This window comes from Trifolium pratense, linkage group LG4 (genome assembly GCF_020283565.1).
Source record: "Trifolium pratense cultivar HEN17-A07 linkage group LG4, ARS_RC_1.1, whole genome shotgun sequence".
Taxonomy (NCBI): Eukaryota; Viridiplantae; Streptophyta; class Magnoliopsida; order Fabales; family Fabaceae; genus Trifolium; species Trifolium pratense.
In genome coordinates this window covers 2080075-2097288 of record NC_060062.1, presented here as the reverse complement: position 1 = coordinate 2097288, position 17214 = coordinate 2080075, and the positions used below count along the sequence as shown (strand labels likewise).

Below are 17214 nucleotides of genomic sequence, written 5' to 3'. Positions count from 1 at the left end.
CTTAATGTTTCATATAATTTGACGAAATTGTGTGATCATGAGAATGGAAATTAACTATGTAGCTAGGAATGATTGAACAATTGATAATCACTTTAGAGATTTAGGTTTATTGATTGTGATTTAGGAATCAATGCTTGTGAAATCCTCACTTAACACAAATTCACTCAAGAGATTGGGGAGTTGTGATTAAGTGTGAGGATTATTATCCAAGAGATTGAGAATAATCATTTTATTGATTCAATCTTGAAGCTAGTTGAGTAATTCATGAGTGTATAATATGATTCACTAAACAAATTACTTTAAGATGAACCGAAGAGATCCAACCGCCCGCCAACCGTTCGATAAAATTCCAATTTTCGTTTTCAACAAATTCTTATGAACAAATCCCCCCAAATATTCTTTTATTTTCTTTTAAGCATTGGTTTAATTGTTTTGGTTCAAAGTTAAAGACAATCCTAGTGGACACGATATCTTAATTACTACTTGACGATAATTGTATACTTGCAATTTATCTATCAAGTTTTTGGCGCCGTTGCCGGGGATTGTCGATTATTCGACAAGGCAACTGGACCTTTGCTTAATTTTTTATTTTTTTTTTGTTTTGTTATTGTTCTTATACTTAGAAAATTCAAAAACATTTTGCATTCTCTTCATTTCTTGTTAGTAGTAGCTAATATTTCTTGTTTGTTTCCCTTTGTATGCGAGGTACAAATTCCGGTGATCTTCAATACGATCCGGAGATCGAAAAAACTGCAAGAGCTAATTGGAAAGCGGTAAGGGAAGCTAGGCGAGCAGCTAGGCTTGAACAAAGAGTGAGTGAAGACGAATTCTGGTGTAAAGAAGTGGTCTGAAGCTGAAGATATTCAACTTTCTGTGATCCTGAGCTGAGGAATTGAAGATTGAAACTTATTTTTGACATTCCGACATGAGAGATATGTTTCTAAACACATTTAAAGCTCATAAAATCATTGTGCCAATTTTTTCAAATATTAAAATAATGCACAGGCACGATCTCAACAAAATCTCTAATTTTATCGATGACAAAACGACAAATACACAAATATTAGGATTAAAGACACCAAAAAGATATTGAATCTCGTTCTAGCTCTAGCTAAAATTACGGGTCTTACAAAAAGAGAGGAACTTCGTGAAAGAGGGAAAAAAGCACAGAATAATTATGAAAAATTGTTGAAGGAAGTTAAGAAATTTCTGCATTGTTAGGTATGAAATTTCTGCATGCATCTCTTATTAGATCAATCAATCTTGTTGTTCCATTGAATTCTTTGTTAATTTGTGAGTTTGATTGTTTGAATATGAAAACCATGTTTCTTCTATAGTGTAGAAGTAGTTGTTGATGCTTGTTCTTATTTTAGGTCATCTAAGGAATTATCTTGTGATGATGTCTTGATTCGAAGTGTAACTTTAAAAAGTTGAAAAACATGAATAACTTTGGCTGTGTTTAATTTGTTGTTGTGATTAAGGTAGTTTAAGTTTTTTTTTTTTTGTTGGTTGATAGAAGAAATGACAAAGTCATTGAAAACTCACACGCACAAAGTGGAGTGACCGGGGTTCGAACCCTGGTCATAATGTCCGACACTAGCAATTTCGGCATTTCTGCCAATTGAGCTAGGATTTGTGGACATTTAAGGTAGTTTAAGTTAATATGTATTGGATGGGAATGTTGCATGTATGAAGGATTGTCAAGACATATTTTGATTTTAGTACATAACCCTAAATGTGAAAGTTTTTGACATGTACATTTTGAATAAAATGTCTTTTATACTTGAATGAATTTAATTGTACTCTGAACAAATGCATACCTGAATAACATAAGGGTTATCACAAGGACTTGGAAATTACAATTTGCTGCGAGCTATTTGCTGGCTTAGCGAATTCGATAACTTCTGGAACTTATTTGCTGTGTAAATATTGGTTATAAATCCATTTGTTCTGGTTCTAGGCAATGTTTGAGTCCATTTCAGGCTTGTTAACTTGTGTGAAGCATAAGTAATATGTTTGTATCTTAAATGCTTTGTATCTTGTTTTTCAGAAATGGGACCAAAGAGACAATCTCAAATCAGCACATCCAAGAGGCTGAGGTCAGCACCTGAAAGCTCCTCCAGAGGGCCTATTCAGCAGCACAATGCTTCAAAGTTTAAGAGCATCGATCATGAAAGGAGGTATTGTCATAGAGGATAAGTGACTTATTCCTGAAAAAGTGATAACTTTGACGATACCAGGGCAATATGCTAGTATTGGTCTTGAAATCAAAAGAAAAGGCTAGGGAGTCCTTGCACAACCGGAAAGGAACATCAATATAGACATTGTGCGGGAGTTCTATGCTGATGCCTACTCAACCCAGCGAAATCCAATTGAGAGAGTCACATGGGTCAGAAGGCGTCAAATAAGATATGACAGAGACGCTATCAACACTTTCTTGGGAGATCCGTTTGAGTCTATTCCAAATGAGCTAGATGCCTTTGGGAAGCTGGTAGCTAGAGGAAATTGGGATCATAACCTTATTGCTTCTTATATTTTCAAAGAGGGGAAGACAGATGGTAGCTCGGTTAGATTCAAGAGCAGGATTTGTTACCTGAGGCACAAATGTGGCTGCTCTTGATCCTCCACAACATAATACCGAAAAGCCACACGTATTCTGCACCTATGGATATTTCTCATCTGTTATGGTATCTTATGACAAGTAAAGAAATTGATGTTGCCAGGATCATATCCAATGAACTCCATGACATCGTTATTTCACGATTGGACCAGGCCAAGTGACCTCTAGCATTTCTAGGGTTGATCATGGGTTTACGCCGGAAAGCAAGGGTACCTATTCAATCACAAGTTCACTTGATTTTGTACAAAGACACACCAACACAGAACTGATGCTCCTGCACTGCTTGCTGCCCTGTTTGTTTTAATGATTGGGATCCACGCTTCCTTTCCAGTTTTACTCATAGCTGGAACATTGTTGATGCCCAATATAGGGCTTTTACTTTCTATGCATGATTCCATGTGTAGGTTGCAGCTGCAGATCCTGGATCCTACCTTTGCTGCTGAGGCCTTTGTCTCTCGTATCTCTTGGCCTGAGGTCAGGCCATGGAGGGTGTGAATTTTGCGCAAACTGGTGGACACAAACAATGAGGGCTAGAGAACAATGTGGTCAATTCTATTCCATTGTGAGGACAATATGGATTTAATGTCAGATTTAACTTAATTTTCTAATATTTACTTTAGTTGTCATCCTTTATTGCACTTGAAATTTTAGGAAGAGTCACAAAGCTCTTAAGAATGTGAAGACAAGGAAGTTTGGATAGCTATCAATATTAGAAGAGAAGCAATTATGGAGGTTAATCAATCTTCTATATGCAGAGGATAATGTCTCCTCATCCACATGACATGTGAAGAAAGGTCTCCATAATCTATAAATAACGAGTGAACATGAAAACTAACTCAAACTAAAATTGGTTGCATAACAAATAAATAACTTATGTCTTGTTATAGAAAAAGATGTTTGCACTCCTTAATGGTTTTGTTACACACCCTTTCAAAAAGAGTCCTCAAGAATTCTCCAACTCTATTCCTCTCTTTGAGTTGTTTTCGTACAATATTTCAGTGAAACATAATGATAAGTTCTGGAGTGAGGTGAACAATTTATTTACAGTTCTCAACTTTAAGTAAAGGAATGATCTACAATTCTGTACTTAAAAGATCAGTTTTATCTCACAAATGTGTTTCTTTTCTTAGTAACACAAATTTGCTATCAACTGGTCAAGTTAGGAGTCAATATGCAACTGGTCAGTATCTTTGTATATACCAGATAATTTTTATTTGTTCATTACTTTTCACATGCTAAGATCAATAGTTCAAAGAGCTGAATCATCCATTTTCTTATTCTCAACACCAACAGACACCTTCCAAAGTTGTTTTGAATTAGAGATTATCTTAAGGGAAACACATTTTTAGAATCTTTTATGTCAGTACATTCTATTTCAATACAAATATATCTCCATCATAGAAAAAACTACTCATTTAATTTGGCTTTAACATAAGTATATGTAGTAAAAAAAAACTAGTCATTCATCATCAACATTTTCAGTTAAGTCCCCAAAGAGCATTATCTTCATTCATTCGAGATGATGTTGAATACATATTTGGTTAGTATTACATTTCTTAAAGTCAATACAAAATGGACTTATAAGATGATGATTGTACTCACTTGTAAATCATGCTCTCATGAGCATTAGAGATGAATGTATTCACACCAATGATGTGTGAGTACATGCCTCTAAATAGAAGCCACCAACTCTAACAAGAAGTTCCTATAGTACACCACATTCCCCTCATACTCCTATTTCATTCAACACCACAATTTTGAATCTGTTACAACCCACATTCCCACCATTTTCAGCAAAAGCCACCATTATTGGTGCTAAACCCTTTTTCTTTTCAAAGTTTCAATCTTTCGGCTTCTCATGGAACATCAACCGAAAATCGAACCTGGGTTTGGTTCAAGTGACCATAGAAACTTGGAAGACATGAGCATTGGAACTGGTTTTGGTGTTGCGAACAGCGTTTCTGACTGAAGACTTTGATAGAGTTGAAGAGGTTTTAGTCAGTCGAGATAACAGACTCCAAACAGAGGTTTTTCATCTTCTAGAGAAGTTTGAATTGGAGAAACTTACGAGGTTTCAAGCTGAGGAAGATTTGAGGAAAAGGGAGGAACTGTGTGAAAGATACAAGAATAATTATGAAACATTGTTGAAGGAAGTCAAGAAAAAAAGTAATTTAACCGAAAGAAACAACGTTGGAGAGCTAAGAAAGAAGAACAATGAATTGGCATTGGAAGTTTGTGAGCTGAGAAAGTTGAAGAAAAAATGGAAGGGTGATAGCAATGCTCTTGCTGAGCTTAGAATCAAAGTTGGTGTTTTGGAGAATGACAAAGATTCAATCTTTGGAGTGAAAAATAGCGAGTTAGAGAAATTAATGAAGAGTGAGTCTCTTGCTGATCCTTGGATTGCTGATTTTGATGACAAAGATGAAGAGAATGTTGGTGACAATGGGATTGGCAATGACACTGTGGAGCCTACTCCTTTGCAAAGAAATGAACCGCCGAGCAAAAGGAGCAAGAATGCTCAAGGTGCATCATCATCAGGTACAAAACTTCTGCATGATTCTCTTATTTCTTATATTCCTATAATGGTCTGCATTTTTATTAATGCTGCTTTATTAATACTGAATTCAATACAAGTGATGATCATTAGATAATGCTTTGGTAGATTTCTAGGGAGCTTGGCCTTTGAATGTTTTTGTAGATTTTCCACCGATATTATGGGTCCAACTTGTTCAACTGGTGATTGAACCACATCACATTAAAATACCATTACTCATCATCATAATTTGCAATTGTAATATGAATATGACACAACTTAAGAACATAAACTCATTTAGCATTGGATTATTATGGACTCTATGAAGCATTGACATAAACATGGGCATCAGACACACACAGACACCACGGACACGTCGACACCGATAATAAATTATTCTTAAGAGTGGCAAATCATAGAAAGCATAAGGAGAAAAGATGAAAACAAAATCATGAAAGTAACATGTAAAAGAGATTCAAATCAAATGCACAGGATATGCATCAATATTAAATAATCACTTATCCCCAACACTTATCGTTAAGTAACCATCTGTGTTCATCTTCCTTTTATAGTTTAAACTAGAAAATATTGTTGTAGCTTTCTTTACTTTTTTCCTTTTAAACCAATCAATATTGTTGTCCTGTTCATTCATTGTTTAATTTGTGAGTTGATTGCTTGAGTATGAAAACCCGTGTTTAATTAATTTTCCATTTATTCATTTTTGCTATGTAGTCATCTCACAAATGAAAGGTGCTTCGAGTTCCCGACATCCTCCTATTTCCTCTATGCGTAAGAGCCTTTTGGCAGCCAGACATGAACCTTTGTCTGAGGAATCATTTCCTGGAGGACCGTATGACATGTCCGTCCTTACATCATTTGAGGATCACATTTCTGCTCGGATATGGCGCGGAGAGGTAATTAACTGTCTGTGTTTGACTTTAATTCGCTGTTTACATTTTAATTGTACAATGGACATGACAAATCTCTTGTGTGTAGGAACGGGAGCCCCTTAGAGTGATTGCACACGGGAAGAAATTGAAGAAGTTCATTCCTACACAGCTACCTCAGCCGATACTGCAAGCAGTGAATACAGCTGGTTTGGCATCACTGCTGCGTTCCAGTTTCAAAATGACCGACATCTCACTTGTGTCTGCTTTTGCTGAAAGGTGGCATCAAGAGACTAATACTTTTCACCTGCCAATTGGAGAGATGACCATCACACTAGACGATGTATCATGTTTACTGCACCTACCAATCAGCGGTGCTTCCTTCAGTCCACCAGAGAAGATGGATACAAACACTGCATGTGCTTGTGTAATGGCACTGTTAGGGGTATCATATGCCAAGGCAATGTCAGAGATGAACCATACCAAGCGTTCTCATCTTCGTTTGAGTTGGTTGCGGGAGATTTATGCGGAAAAATGTGCAGAGCAGCAATGGGAGCATGCATCAAGGGCATTTCTTCTTCATTTGGTAGGCTGTACTATTTTGGTAGATAAGAGTCATGCTTTTGTGGATATAAAATACTTGGAGTTGTTCCGGGACCTGAACAATTGTGGTAATTGGTCATGGGGTTCTGCAGCTCTTACTATCCTCTATAAGTATCTCGGTGATGCCAGTATGCATTATACTAAACAGATAGGAGGTTATATCACCCTTCTACAGGTATAAGTTTCAATGATAAAAATAGGCCAATTCTAACATGCACAAGTGATGCATATGGTGCATGGTGCCCAAGTTAATGATATCATTATAACGAATTTTACAAAATCCACTGTTAGATTGATAGTTTATATCATATAAATCATCCATATCAAATTTTAAAGAAATTGAAAATCATATGATATGTCATTGAGACCCATCAAGATTAACGGTTTATGAGTTTTTATTAAATACAGTTAATGTTGATGGATCTCAATGACATATCATATGATTTTCAATTTCTTTAAAATTTGACATGGATGATCTATATGATACAAACTTTCAATTCAACGGTTGATTTTATAAAATTCGTATTTGTTATAACGATATTATTAACTTGTGCATCATTACAGACATGCACGCGTTCATATTAGCTAAAGCCATAAAAATATATTGTTAATCAATCTCATCATATTAATTTATTGTGTACTTATTTTAATTGATTTATTACTGTTGTTATAGGCATGGATATATGAGTATTTTCCAAATATTTGTGACCGGATAGAGAATGATGGATACTCCGGACAGTTGTGTCGAGCTTATCGTTGGAGACCTGTCAAGGGAACTGGTGAGGTTCAACCCTATCGCAGGAAGCTAGATGATTTGACGGCAGATGATGTTATTTGGACAGCTTTCCAGGATCATAGGCAGTATCGAGGTTTCGAGGACATTTCTATGTTTTCGGGTTACATCCAGTGGGGTAAGATCATGGTACCATACCTTCCGGAGAGGGTACTAAGACAATTTGGATATGTTCAGGACATTCCTCGATCACCACAGTCAATTACAGCTGTCAGGCTCTCCATTGCTGAAGTAGATGCGAGGTGGTTAGGTTATTCCGATTATGTCGTTCATACTTTCAACAGAGTAAGTCAGGCTACTTATCCATCAGAGTGCACTGACAAATACTTTGAATGGTATCATACCATCTCGCATCCATATATTATTCCGCCAGTCATGCAAGGCAATGAAAATAAAACAAAATCGATGTCCCAAGTTCCAAGTAGTGTTGCTAAACAGTGTTGGAATTAATATTAGTATTGGGAGTTGTATCAATTATATACAGGTTAGTGATGCCACTAGAACATGTCAGGTCAGGTGGCACATCTAGCAGATTGCTCTGATTGATACACACACAATGGTGGCACTGGTTGAACATAGCGCATAGTGGGAATGAGGAAGGACTTAGATATGAGATAACTAAGAAGGTTCCATCCATCTCTTGATGTATTTTGATGTTGAAAACCTTTGTATCAACTCTATTTTTTTAATATTACTCATTTTGCAATATATATCACTTTAATTGTCACAATAGATATTCATTTTATAGAGCTATCTTTTTTCATTTTTTGCAGCCATTACCTTGTCCTCAAGGTGAAGGTTTGGAAATAGAAATTATGGATGCTGTGAAGCATGATTTATTTTTAAGAATTTAAGAAGCAATTAATCTCAAATTTCAACATAAAACCATCATATAATAAAACTTCAGGGTTTCTATAGTAGTGAATTTCTCTTTAAAAATGCTTGAACATTTATGTGGAGAGGTTTTTGTACTTATATATGGTGGTGATAAAGTTGTCACCTGATGACATGGTTAAGATAATAAATTCTATATATTACATTATGATAGGTAATTAGGTACAGTTCAAAATGGTTAAGCCTAAGATGTTTATTTGTTGTGTATTGAGTCGATAGTAGCTAGCTACACACATTGCTGAATATTATCTATATGCCAATGGTTACCAAACTTTCCATTGTATTGATTATGAAGTTTTTAATGCTACAACGTCCCAGTAAGAAAAATAAGGCATCCATTCATACTATTCAATGATACTTGCACTGACAATATCCTGCCAACATTGATTGAAGAATGACAAGAGCAATCAATACTCTACTATTATTATTAAGGTACCGTTTGGCCCGACTTTTTTACGGTCTAAGAGCTACTTTAAAATAAAGTTCAAAATAAGTGTTTTAAAAATAAAGTTAAAGTTGTTTGGCTATTTCATTTTTAAAAAACTTAAAAAATAAACCCCAATTTAAAATTTGTTTGATTAAATGTTTTATAAAAGTTATGATAATATTGAAAATCATTAAAAATAAATAAAATAATTTAAAAATATAATAACCAAATATTAACATTTTGTGTGTCTATATATAACATTTTAAATAATAGTATTTTATAAAATCTATCGTTTAATTAGAAGTATATACATTACACAAATCTATAACAATTTGTTACGTTACTAATATTCATATTCATAAAATTTGAAAATTTTTTAAGCAAATAATCTAAATGATATAAACTTTAAATCCATTATAAATTTTATATTTATTAAAATATTATTGCATGGCATAATATTATCGGTTTAATTTTATCTACCCACGTGTGTGTGTATATATTATAGTCATTGTAATGAAAATATGAAATGGATGAGTATTTTATTGTTTTAGTTTTTTAATTAATAGTAGTAGTATGCACCTGACAGTGAAAATTAATAATAGTGAATTTTTCAAAAATATAATTAATAATAATAATATTGCATATTGCTTCAAAAAATAATAATAGTGCATATGATAGAAGGGTGGTGCATGTATATGAATAGCACTTAAATATTAAATATGTATGATTTGCGTTGCATATAATATGAATGAATAATATAAAAATGATCCGTCAAAAAAATTAAAAATATAATGGGCTGGCGATGCATATACTAGTATATATTAATATCACTTAAATATGAATGATTGCGTTCTCCGGGATTCGAAGAAGAGTTGATGAGCGAAAAGCTGATTTGCTCTAAAAAAGTTCAATATATTAACTTTTCTAAAAGTTCATTATTGATGTATTTTACACATAAAAATTAAGCAACTTTTTTTGTTAAGTACTTTTAAAAAAATTTGTTTGGCCTGACTTATACTTTTATGGAGTAAAAAGTCAGAAATAAGTCGGGCCAAACGGTACCTAATACTCGGTCACAAAATAAGTGACTTATTTGAACATTTCAAACATATTAAAAAATAGAGTACTGCTACCGTCACACGCTTAAACACTCGCCTTTTGACACACCCTCTAATAGAACGCCAAGTCACACTTTTTATTAAACTAGCAAACAGGCAACCGGAACAACCGGTTGGAAAAATTCAACACTCACAAATCCTTTTTTCTCTCTTTCTCTGCAAAATCGGTCAAGCTTATCACAACATCGGTCACTGGTGGTGGGATTCCAACTTGCAAAAGGTAGAGAAAGTGAAACAGTTTGGTTATCAAATCAAATAAATCATAAATCGTAAAACAAAATTGAGAGAAAATCAGATCTGGGCTCATATGCGATCTCCAATCATGAAACTGGTGCTTGTTAGACAGGGATGATAGTTTCGGAGAGAGAATAAAAGTATCAAAATGAAAGGAAAAAAAAATTAGTTGCAGCAATTGGAATTTGGAAGGACTAAGGAAGATGAATTTGAGTGTGGTGTTAAAAAAATATCAAAGATGGTGGAGATTAATGGAGAGGGGTTTGTTTAGACTTTAGAAAAAAAAAAAAAACAAGTAAACGTATAATACCGGTTAGCAGGTAAGTGGTGTGAAGAAAAATGATACGTGGCATCCAATTTGTGGCGTGTGCTTAAAAGCGTTTGTTTGAGCGTTTGTTCCTAGCATAACTCTAAAAAATATATATAATTGAAAGAGAAAGAGTAGTCTTTTTTACCGAAGTAACCTTAATAAGTACTAATCGATCAAGTGGGTCATGAGTGGAAGTCGGTGGATAGGGATGTCAACGGGGCGGGGAATGTGCGAAGGAAGCTTCTCCGTTCCCCGCCCTGAAGTTCCTGCCGGGGAGTTTTTGCCTCCATCCCCGTCCTCACAGGGGAATATTTGTCCCCATCCCCACAGATCCCCACGGTACCTGCGGAGATACACGGATATCGAATATTAACAAAATTTCTATATTTTTTAGTCAAACTTATGACAATAGGATGACGTTATTTTTCCAATTTTATTTTAAAAAACAAATATTTTGCATCTTTCTTTTTTAAAAAATAAAAAACATCTCAAAACTGTAGGAGAAAATAATGCATATATACAGTTAAGTATATATATATGAACGGATTCGGGGAATCCGCGGGGACGGATGCATCCGCCCCGCTCCTCCCTATTTTCGGAGCTCCGAACGGGGCAATCCCCGCGGGGATCCCGCTCTGACGGATGCAAATTGACATCCCTACCGGTGTATCATCTACATTGGGCTTAGAACAACTATACAAATGAGTAGGACACTACACTTTTACCCAAAACCTTAAGACATTTGATTTATGGGTTCTCCCACTTATAAAGTGTTCAAAATTCACTTTTCTATTCAATGTGTGACTTAACTTACACTCGAAATACCAACACGATCCAAGTGCCAAAGCATTCGGTCAATTCAACCAACCCTGCAAATACAGTAAATGGGAAAGGACAAGTAATTAATGAGAAATGACAGACAACCAAGTAGAATGGAAAAACATGAAATAGCAGGTGGAAACACTGAAATGCATCTGTCAAATGAGTGAGGGTAAATTAACAGTTTGAGTTTTGCTTATATTTAAGATCAGATGTAGTAGTACAAAATAACTTGTCAATTAGACAATTAATGAAGGAAAATGTCATTAGTGTGAACACTTCCTCAGATTTGGAACAAAGTATTCTTTTTTGTGTAAACCGGGTATCCTCTGCGTGCAACTGCATAGATTAATCCTTCGACCCTTGTGATAAAAAAATAACTTGCAATGAATGTGTAGTATAAACAATATATACTATATTCATTTCCAATCATCAATATAGAGAATAATGTTTTTGGAATGTGATATGTCCTCATTAATCCAACAACAGTTACCTTTCCAAATGGAGGATACTTTCCCCATCCTTTTGAGTCTTATCCTTTTGACAATGTTTTTGATCCTAAATGTGACAAAGAGATTCAAACCTAAAAGTAGTAGTGACAACATTACCTCAAACCTTCCACCAGGACCTTGGAAACTACCAATTTTTGGAAGCATACATCACCTCATTGGCTCCCTACCACACCACAAAATGAGAGAATTGTCCCAAAAATATGGTCCTCTCATGCACCTACAACTTGGAGAGACATCAGCCATAGTGGTTTCTTCTAAAGAACTTGCAAAAGAAGTGTTGAAAACAAATGAAGTCAAATTTGCTCAAAGACATTGCTCTCTTGGTATAGAAATTATTTCTTATGGTTGCACTGACATTGCATTTTCACCCTATGGAGACTATTGGAGGCAGCTAAGAAAAATATGCACATTGGAACTGTTGACTGCTAAACGCGTGAGATCGTTCCGATCGATTCGCGAGGAAGAGGTGTCAAAATTAATTAGACATATTTCTATAAACACAGGAACTACTATCAATCTCACAAATGAAATCTTATCTATGACATATAACATAATTTCAAGGGCATCTTTTGGTGATAAATGCAAGGACCAAGAATCATATATCTTGTTCATGAAGGAATGTATGAGATTGGCTGAAAATTTCAGCGTCAGTAATTTGTTTCCCTCCCAACACTGGCTACATGTGATTAGTGGTATGGTGCATAAATTGAAGAGATTGCATAGAAGTGGTGATATGGTTCTTGAAAAGATCATCAACAAAGCAACGACAAAGACTTGTGAAGATGGAAGTCTTCTGTCCTATCTTTTGAAGCTCAAAGACGACGGCTCTTCTAATCCGACTGGATTTCATTTGACAATCAACAACATTAAAGCCATTATTCAGGTATGATATTTTTTTAGGGTACATAACTACTACTCTGTTTGTCTCATATTAACTGTCTTTTAAGGTAATATTTTTTCGGCTAGCTTCGCCACTAATCTCACTGTTCTGGTGCAGGATATGCTTATCGGTGGAAGTGATTCATCATCTTTAACTATGGAATGGGCTTTCTCCGAATTGCTAAAAAATCCTAAAGCACTAAAAAGGGCTCAAGAAGAAGTTAGACAAGCTTTTGGTAGCAGAGGATATGTTGATGAAATGGATCTTCAAGAACTGAAATTTCTAAAAGCAGTTATTAAAGAAACCTTAAGATTGCACCCTATTAATCCTATATATTCAAGAGAGTGTATTGAAACGTGTGAGATAAATGGATACACAATACCAGCTGGAACACAAGTGTTTGTGAATGCATGGGCAATCGGACGAGACCAAAAGTACTGGAATGAAGGAGAAAAGTTTTATCCGGAAAGGTTCTTGGATTGTCCAATTGATTACAAAGGGTCCGATTTTGAGTTCTTGCCTTTTGGTGCTGGAAGGAGAATGTGTCCTGGGATCTCTTTTGCTATGCCTAATATAGAACTTGCTCTTGCACAATTGCTGTACTATTTTGATTGGGAGTTTCCCTTTGGAACCAGTCATGAAAGTTTTGACATGTCCGAAGCCTTTGGCGCTGTAGTGAAAAGGAAAAGTGAGCTAACAGTAATTCCAACTCCTTACAATCCTTGAATAAGAGTTGAGTTTCATTAAGTTGATGAAATGTGATAATGTACCAACTTTTTCTATCTTAATATTTAGAGTGTAACATACATTATTTATTAGTTTTCTGCATTTGTTACACTGAGTTTCGTAAAATATTAAATGGAGTAGTGACTATATCTTAGATAGAAGAACACACTAAGTTTTCTGCATTTGTTACACTTTTATTTATTAATAACACTGCCTGAATAATGCATAGTACATTCACTATACATGTCTTCAGGAAAAATCAATAAAACTAACAAAGAAGAGAAAGTAATCACATCAAGAAAACTACCACATTTGCACCATCTAATTCCTGGTTGAACCGTTAGTTCTCCTCACTCTTGTCCTCGTTGTCACTTTTTGCTTGGGCTGACCTCCAACCATCATCACAAGCCATCTAGGCTTTCCGATTAACAACACACAATATCCAAGGCCTATTCCAAACACCGTTCCACATCCATATCCAATAGCCACTGGTTTCCATCCAAATCCAAATTTCTCGTCACTCACTAAGGTGTTGGCTGAAGGTGGAGAATGTTGCTCAGGTCCACATTTCTTTGACAAGGGAAATCCACACAACCCCAAGTTTCCTTCATAGGAGTCATTTGAAAATGTATTGAACTGCTTTCCCTGAGGTATTTCTCCAATTAGATGGTTATAGGAAAGATTCAATACTCCAAGACCGTTCAGATTGATTAATTCTGAAGGAATCACACCAGTGAGTGTATTTGAGGAAAGATCCAATGATTCCATGCTTGACAAGTTTCCTATGGATTTGGGAATAGGACCGGTGAGTCTGTTATGGGAAATGTTAAGCCCTCTGAGTGCTTGAAGCTCTCCAATAAAACTTGGAATCTCTCCTTCAAACTTGTTTTGAGATAGATCAATGTTCGCAAAGGCTAATGAAATTTTCACCATTACAATGCTGTTTCCTTTCACTGTCATAGTCACAGAATCATAGTATGTCATGTCACCTACTTCCATCCTTTCCAGGTATTGCATGCTACTATCCTGTCCAACTTGAATAACATTTTTCATGGCATCAAAATTTTGTATGTGGGATTTTGGTAAAGGGCCACTGAAGTTATTGCTTGAAATATCTAAAATAATTAAACTAGGAAATGGATGCTTGATATTTATATTTGCAATGGGACCATACAACTTATTCTCTCGCAAAACCAATACTTCCAAATATTGCATTGTTTGGATCCAGTTTGGAAAATGGTCTTCTAATTTGTTGCTGCCAATATTTAAAGCCTCCAGGTTTTCACAGTTCGACAAAGATTTAGGCAAGTTTCCTTCTAATAGGTTGCCATTGAGATTCAGAGTACGAAGGTCGCAGTACTTTGAAAAGTTACTTGGAATAGTGCCATAAAATTTGTTCGTTTGTAGATCCAAAACTTGAAGGGATGATAAATTAGCAAGACATTGTGGAATCATACCTGTCAAGTTGTTGTGTGCCAAGTTGAGCAATTGAAGTGAACTTTTATTGCAAATTGACAAAGATATGTCACCAGCTAGTAAGTTAAAACTAAGATCAATGCCCTGTAGGTTTTGCCACTGATTCCTTGTGAATTGGTCCATTGATGTGAACATGTTATAAGAGAGGCCCAAATATTGTAATGAATCTATGCCAAGCAACCAGTTAGGCAATCTGCCAAAAAGTTTGTTATTGGACAAATCAAGATATCTCAAACCAGGGAATTTTCCTGATGATAATTTTGAAAATCCGATCAAACCAACAGACGACAGTTCCAATGTTGATAGGATAGAAAAGTTGTAATTGACATTGGATTCAAAGTTTAGTGATAATTGACTATTACGTGAAAGAGACAAAGTATCCAACTTTTGAAGTTTGGAAAAGTGTTGAAAATTGACAAAACCACTCAAGTTGTTTGATGATAGACATAGTGTCGTTAGGTTTACAAGGTTGAAAATAGATTCTGGAATATCGCCTTGTAGTTTGTTGCTGCATAGTTTTAGATAATACAAAGAATATGATGAAATGACACTTATATTTCCTGTAAATTGATTATTTGATAAATCCAGCATTCCCAAAGATGGTAAAGATAAACACCATGAAGGAAATTTTCCATTTAGTAAGTTGTTACTCAAAAATAAATAACCTAAGTTTTGGAACCCTGATATTTCGTCGGGTAGAGGACCCTTCAATTTATTATAAGAAAAATCTAAGTAATTAAGTTGAGACAAGCTAAACAATGAAGGTGGAATTTGGCCTTCTAATCTATTATAACCTAGACGGAGTTCTTGTAATTTGGTTAGTCCGTCAAACACATCCGGAATTTGACCACTAAACGAATTAGATGAAAGGTCTAAATTGATAAGATGTTGAAGGTTTGAAAGTGATTTTGGCAACTCACCTCCAATTTTGTTACCACTCAAATCTAATTGTTGAAATCTATTTGATTTGGGAAATACATTTGGGATTTGACCACTTATGAACAAATTATCTTTGAGAGACAAAAAAGTTAGATGTGGAAGGGTTAAAAGTGATGATGGGATTGAACCATTAAGCTTGTTCTCAATGAGACTTAAGGATGTAAGATATGTGAGATTAGAGAAAGATAGAGGAATTGGCCCTTTGAACAAACAATATGAAAGATCCAAGATTCTAAGAGAAGTGCTACAACTCAAATCTGGAAGTTGGCCTTCAAGATCATTTATTGACATATCTAAATCTTGAATACTTGGTAAACAAAGAATGTTGTTTTTCCAATTTCCACTTAATCCTGATCTTTGAAGATTAAGACTAGTCAAAGAGGAAGATTGATTGAAGATCAAATTCAACGAGTTTGGATCGATTGAAGACATATCTGTTTCATCCAAATATAATTCTTCTAAAACTGTTGCATTTTGCACAAGGCTTTTCAAAGTACTTTCTTTCCAACTTAACTGATCATTTCCAGAAAGATGAAGTGATGTTAATTTGGAAAGGTGTGAGATTTGAGGAGGAACTTCACCTTGAAAGTTACATGAAGACAAGTCAAGATGTGTGAGATTCCGAAACCCACCAAACTTCGAATGAAAATGAGTGCCAAAGAAATCATTGTAAGAAAGGTTGAGTGATTGTAGGTGAGAAAGATGAAAAAGGGTACTATTAGAATAAATATTACCTTGAAGACTTTCACAGCCAAGGTTGAGACCAATCACATGACCAGAGACAGTATCACAGGTGACACCATGCCATGAACAACAATTTGTCCCATTTTTCCATGTTGCAGTTTTCTGAGGTTGTTCCTGACAAGCATAGTTTGTATATGTAGTGAAAGAGGACTTAAATTGAATCAAGGCATTGCTATCTTGAGGATTACATAAAAAATTAGAAGAAGAAGTTGAGAAGGATGGAAAAATGAAGAGCAAAATATGGACATACAGAAGAAACAACCTCATGGTGGTGAAGTTATTTTGATTGATGAATTCAAATTTTGTGAGAAGTGTTTTATACTAATTTTCTTTGACTTTTGGAAGTTCTTCAAAGATTGAACTTGTCTCAAAATTTCTTTAATTTCATATCTCTAGTGTTTGCTTTTATTTGACTGGATCACGTAGCTTATATTTTTGAAAATAGTATAATAATACTCTTTCAAACATGTATGCTATTGTTAGTAGCTGTCAGATTCAATGCCAACAAATCTATAAAAGCAGTCAACAAAAGCGGCTCACCACAGAATTCAACTGGCCTTATCTATATATCAATCCAAATTTCTTCATAATTAATATTTTCTAAAGCTAAAATGTAAACTTAACTACATTAATGCTAAATGTAAAACTAAACTCTTAATAGCCTCCTTCAAGCTTAAGCATGGTATATGTTAAAATAAA

At 35.0% G+C, this 17214-nt stretch overlaps 3 protein-coding genes across 3 annotated transcripts; 2 read left to right on the top strand and 1 right to left on the bottom strand.

Moving 5' to 3' along the window:
• The first annotated feature begins 99 nt into the window (after window positions 1–99).
• On the top strand, window positions 100–8149 carry LOC123922347 (protein MAIN-LIKE 1-like). The gene is made up of 5 exons (XM_045975072.1): window positions 100–1221; window positions 2051–5158; window positions 5886–6067; window positions 6150–6818; window positions 7317–8149. The coding sequence occupies exons 2-5, from the start codon at window positions 4990–4992 to the stop codon at window positions 7884–7886; spliced, it is 1590 nt and encodes a 529-aa protein (XP_045831028.1). The 5' UTR covers window positions 100–1221; window positions 2051–4989; the 3' UTR covers window positions 7887–8149.
• A 3543-nt stretch (window positions 8150–11692) lies between these two features.
• Window positions 11693–13356, top strand: LOC123923773 (cytochrome P450 71D11-like). The gene is made up of 2 exons (XM_045976508.1): window positions 11693–12633; window positions 12748–13356. Exons 1-2 carry the CDS (start codon window positions 11704–11706, stop codon window positions 13354–13356), a joined length of 1539 nt encoding a protein of 512 aa, XP_045832464.1. The 5' UTR covers window positions 11693–11703.
• Window positions 13357–13404: 48 nt separating this feature from the next.
• On the bottom strand, window positions 13405–16782 carry LOC123923769 (receptor-like protein 9DC1). The gene has a single exon (XM_045976504.1). The coding sequence runs from the start codon at window positions 16780–16782 to the stop codon at window positions 13678–13680; it is 3105 nt and encodes a 1034-aa protein (XP_045832460.1). The 3' UTR covers window positions 13405–13677.
• Between the last annotated feature and the right edge of the window lie 432 nt (window positions 16783–17214).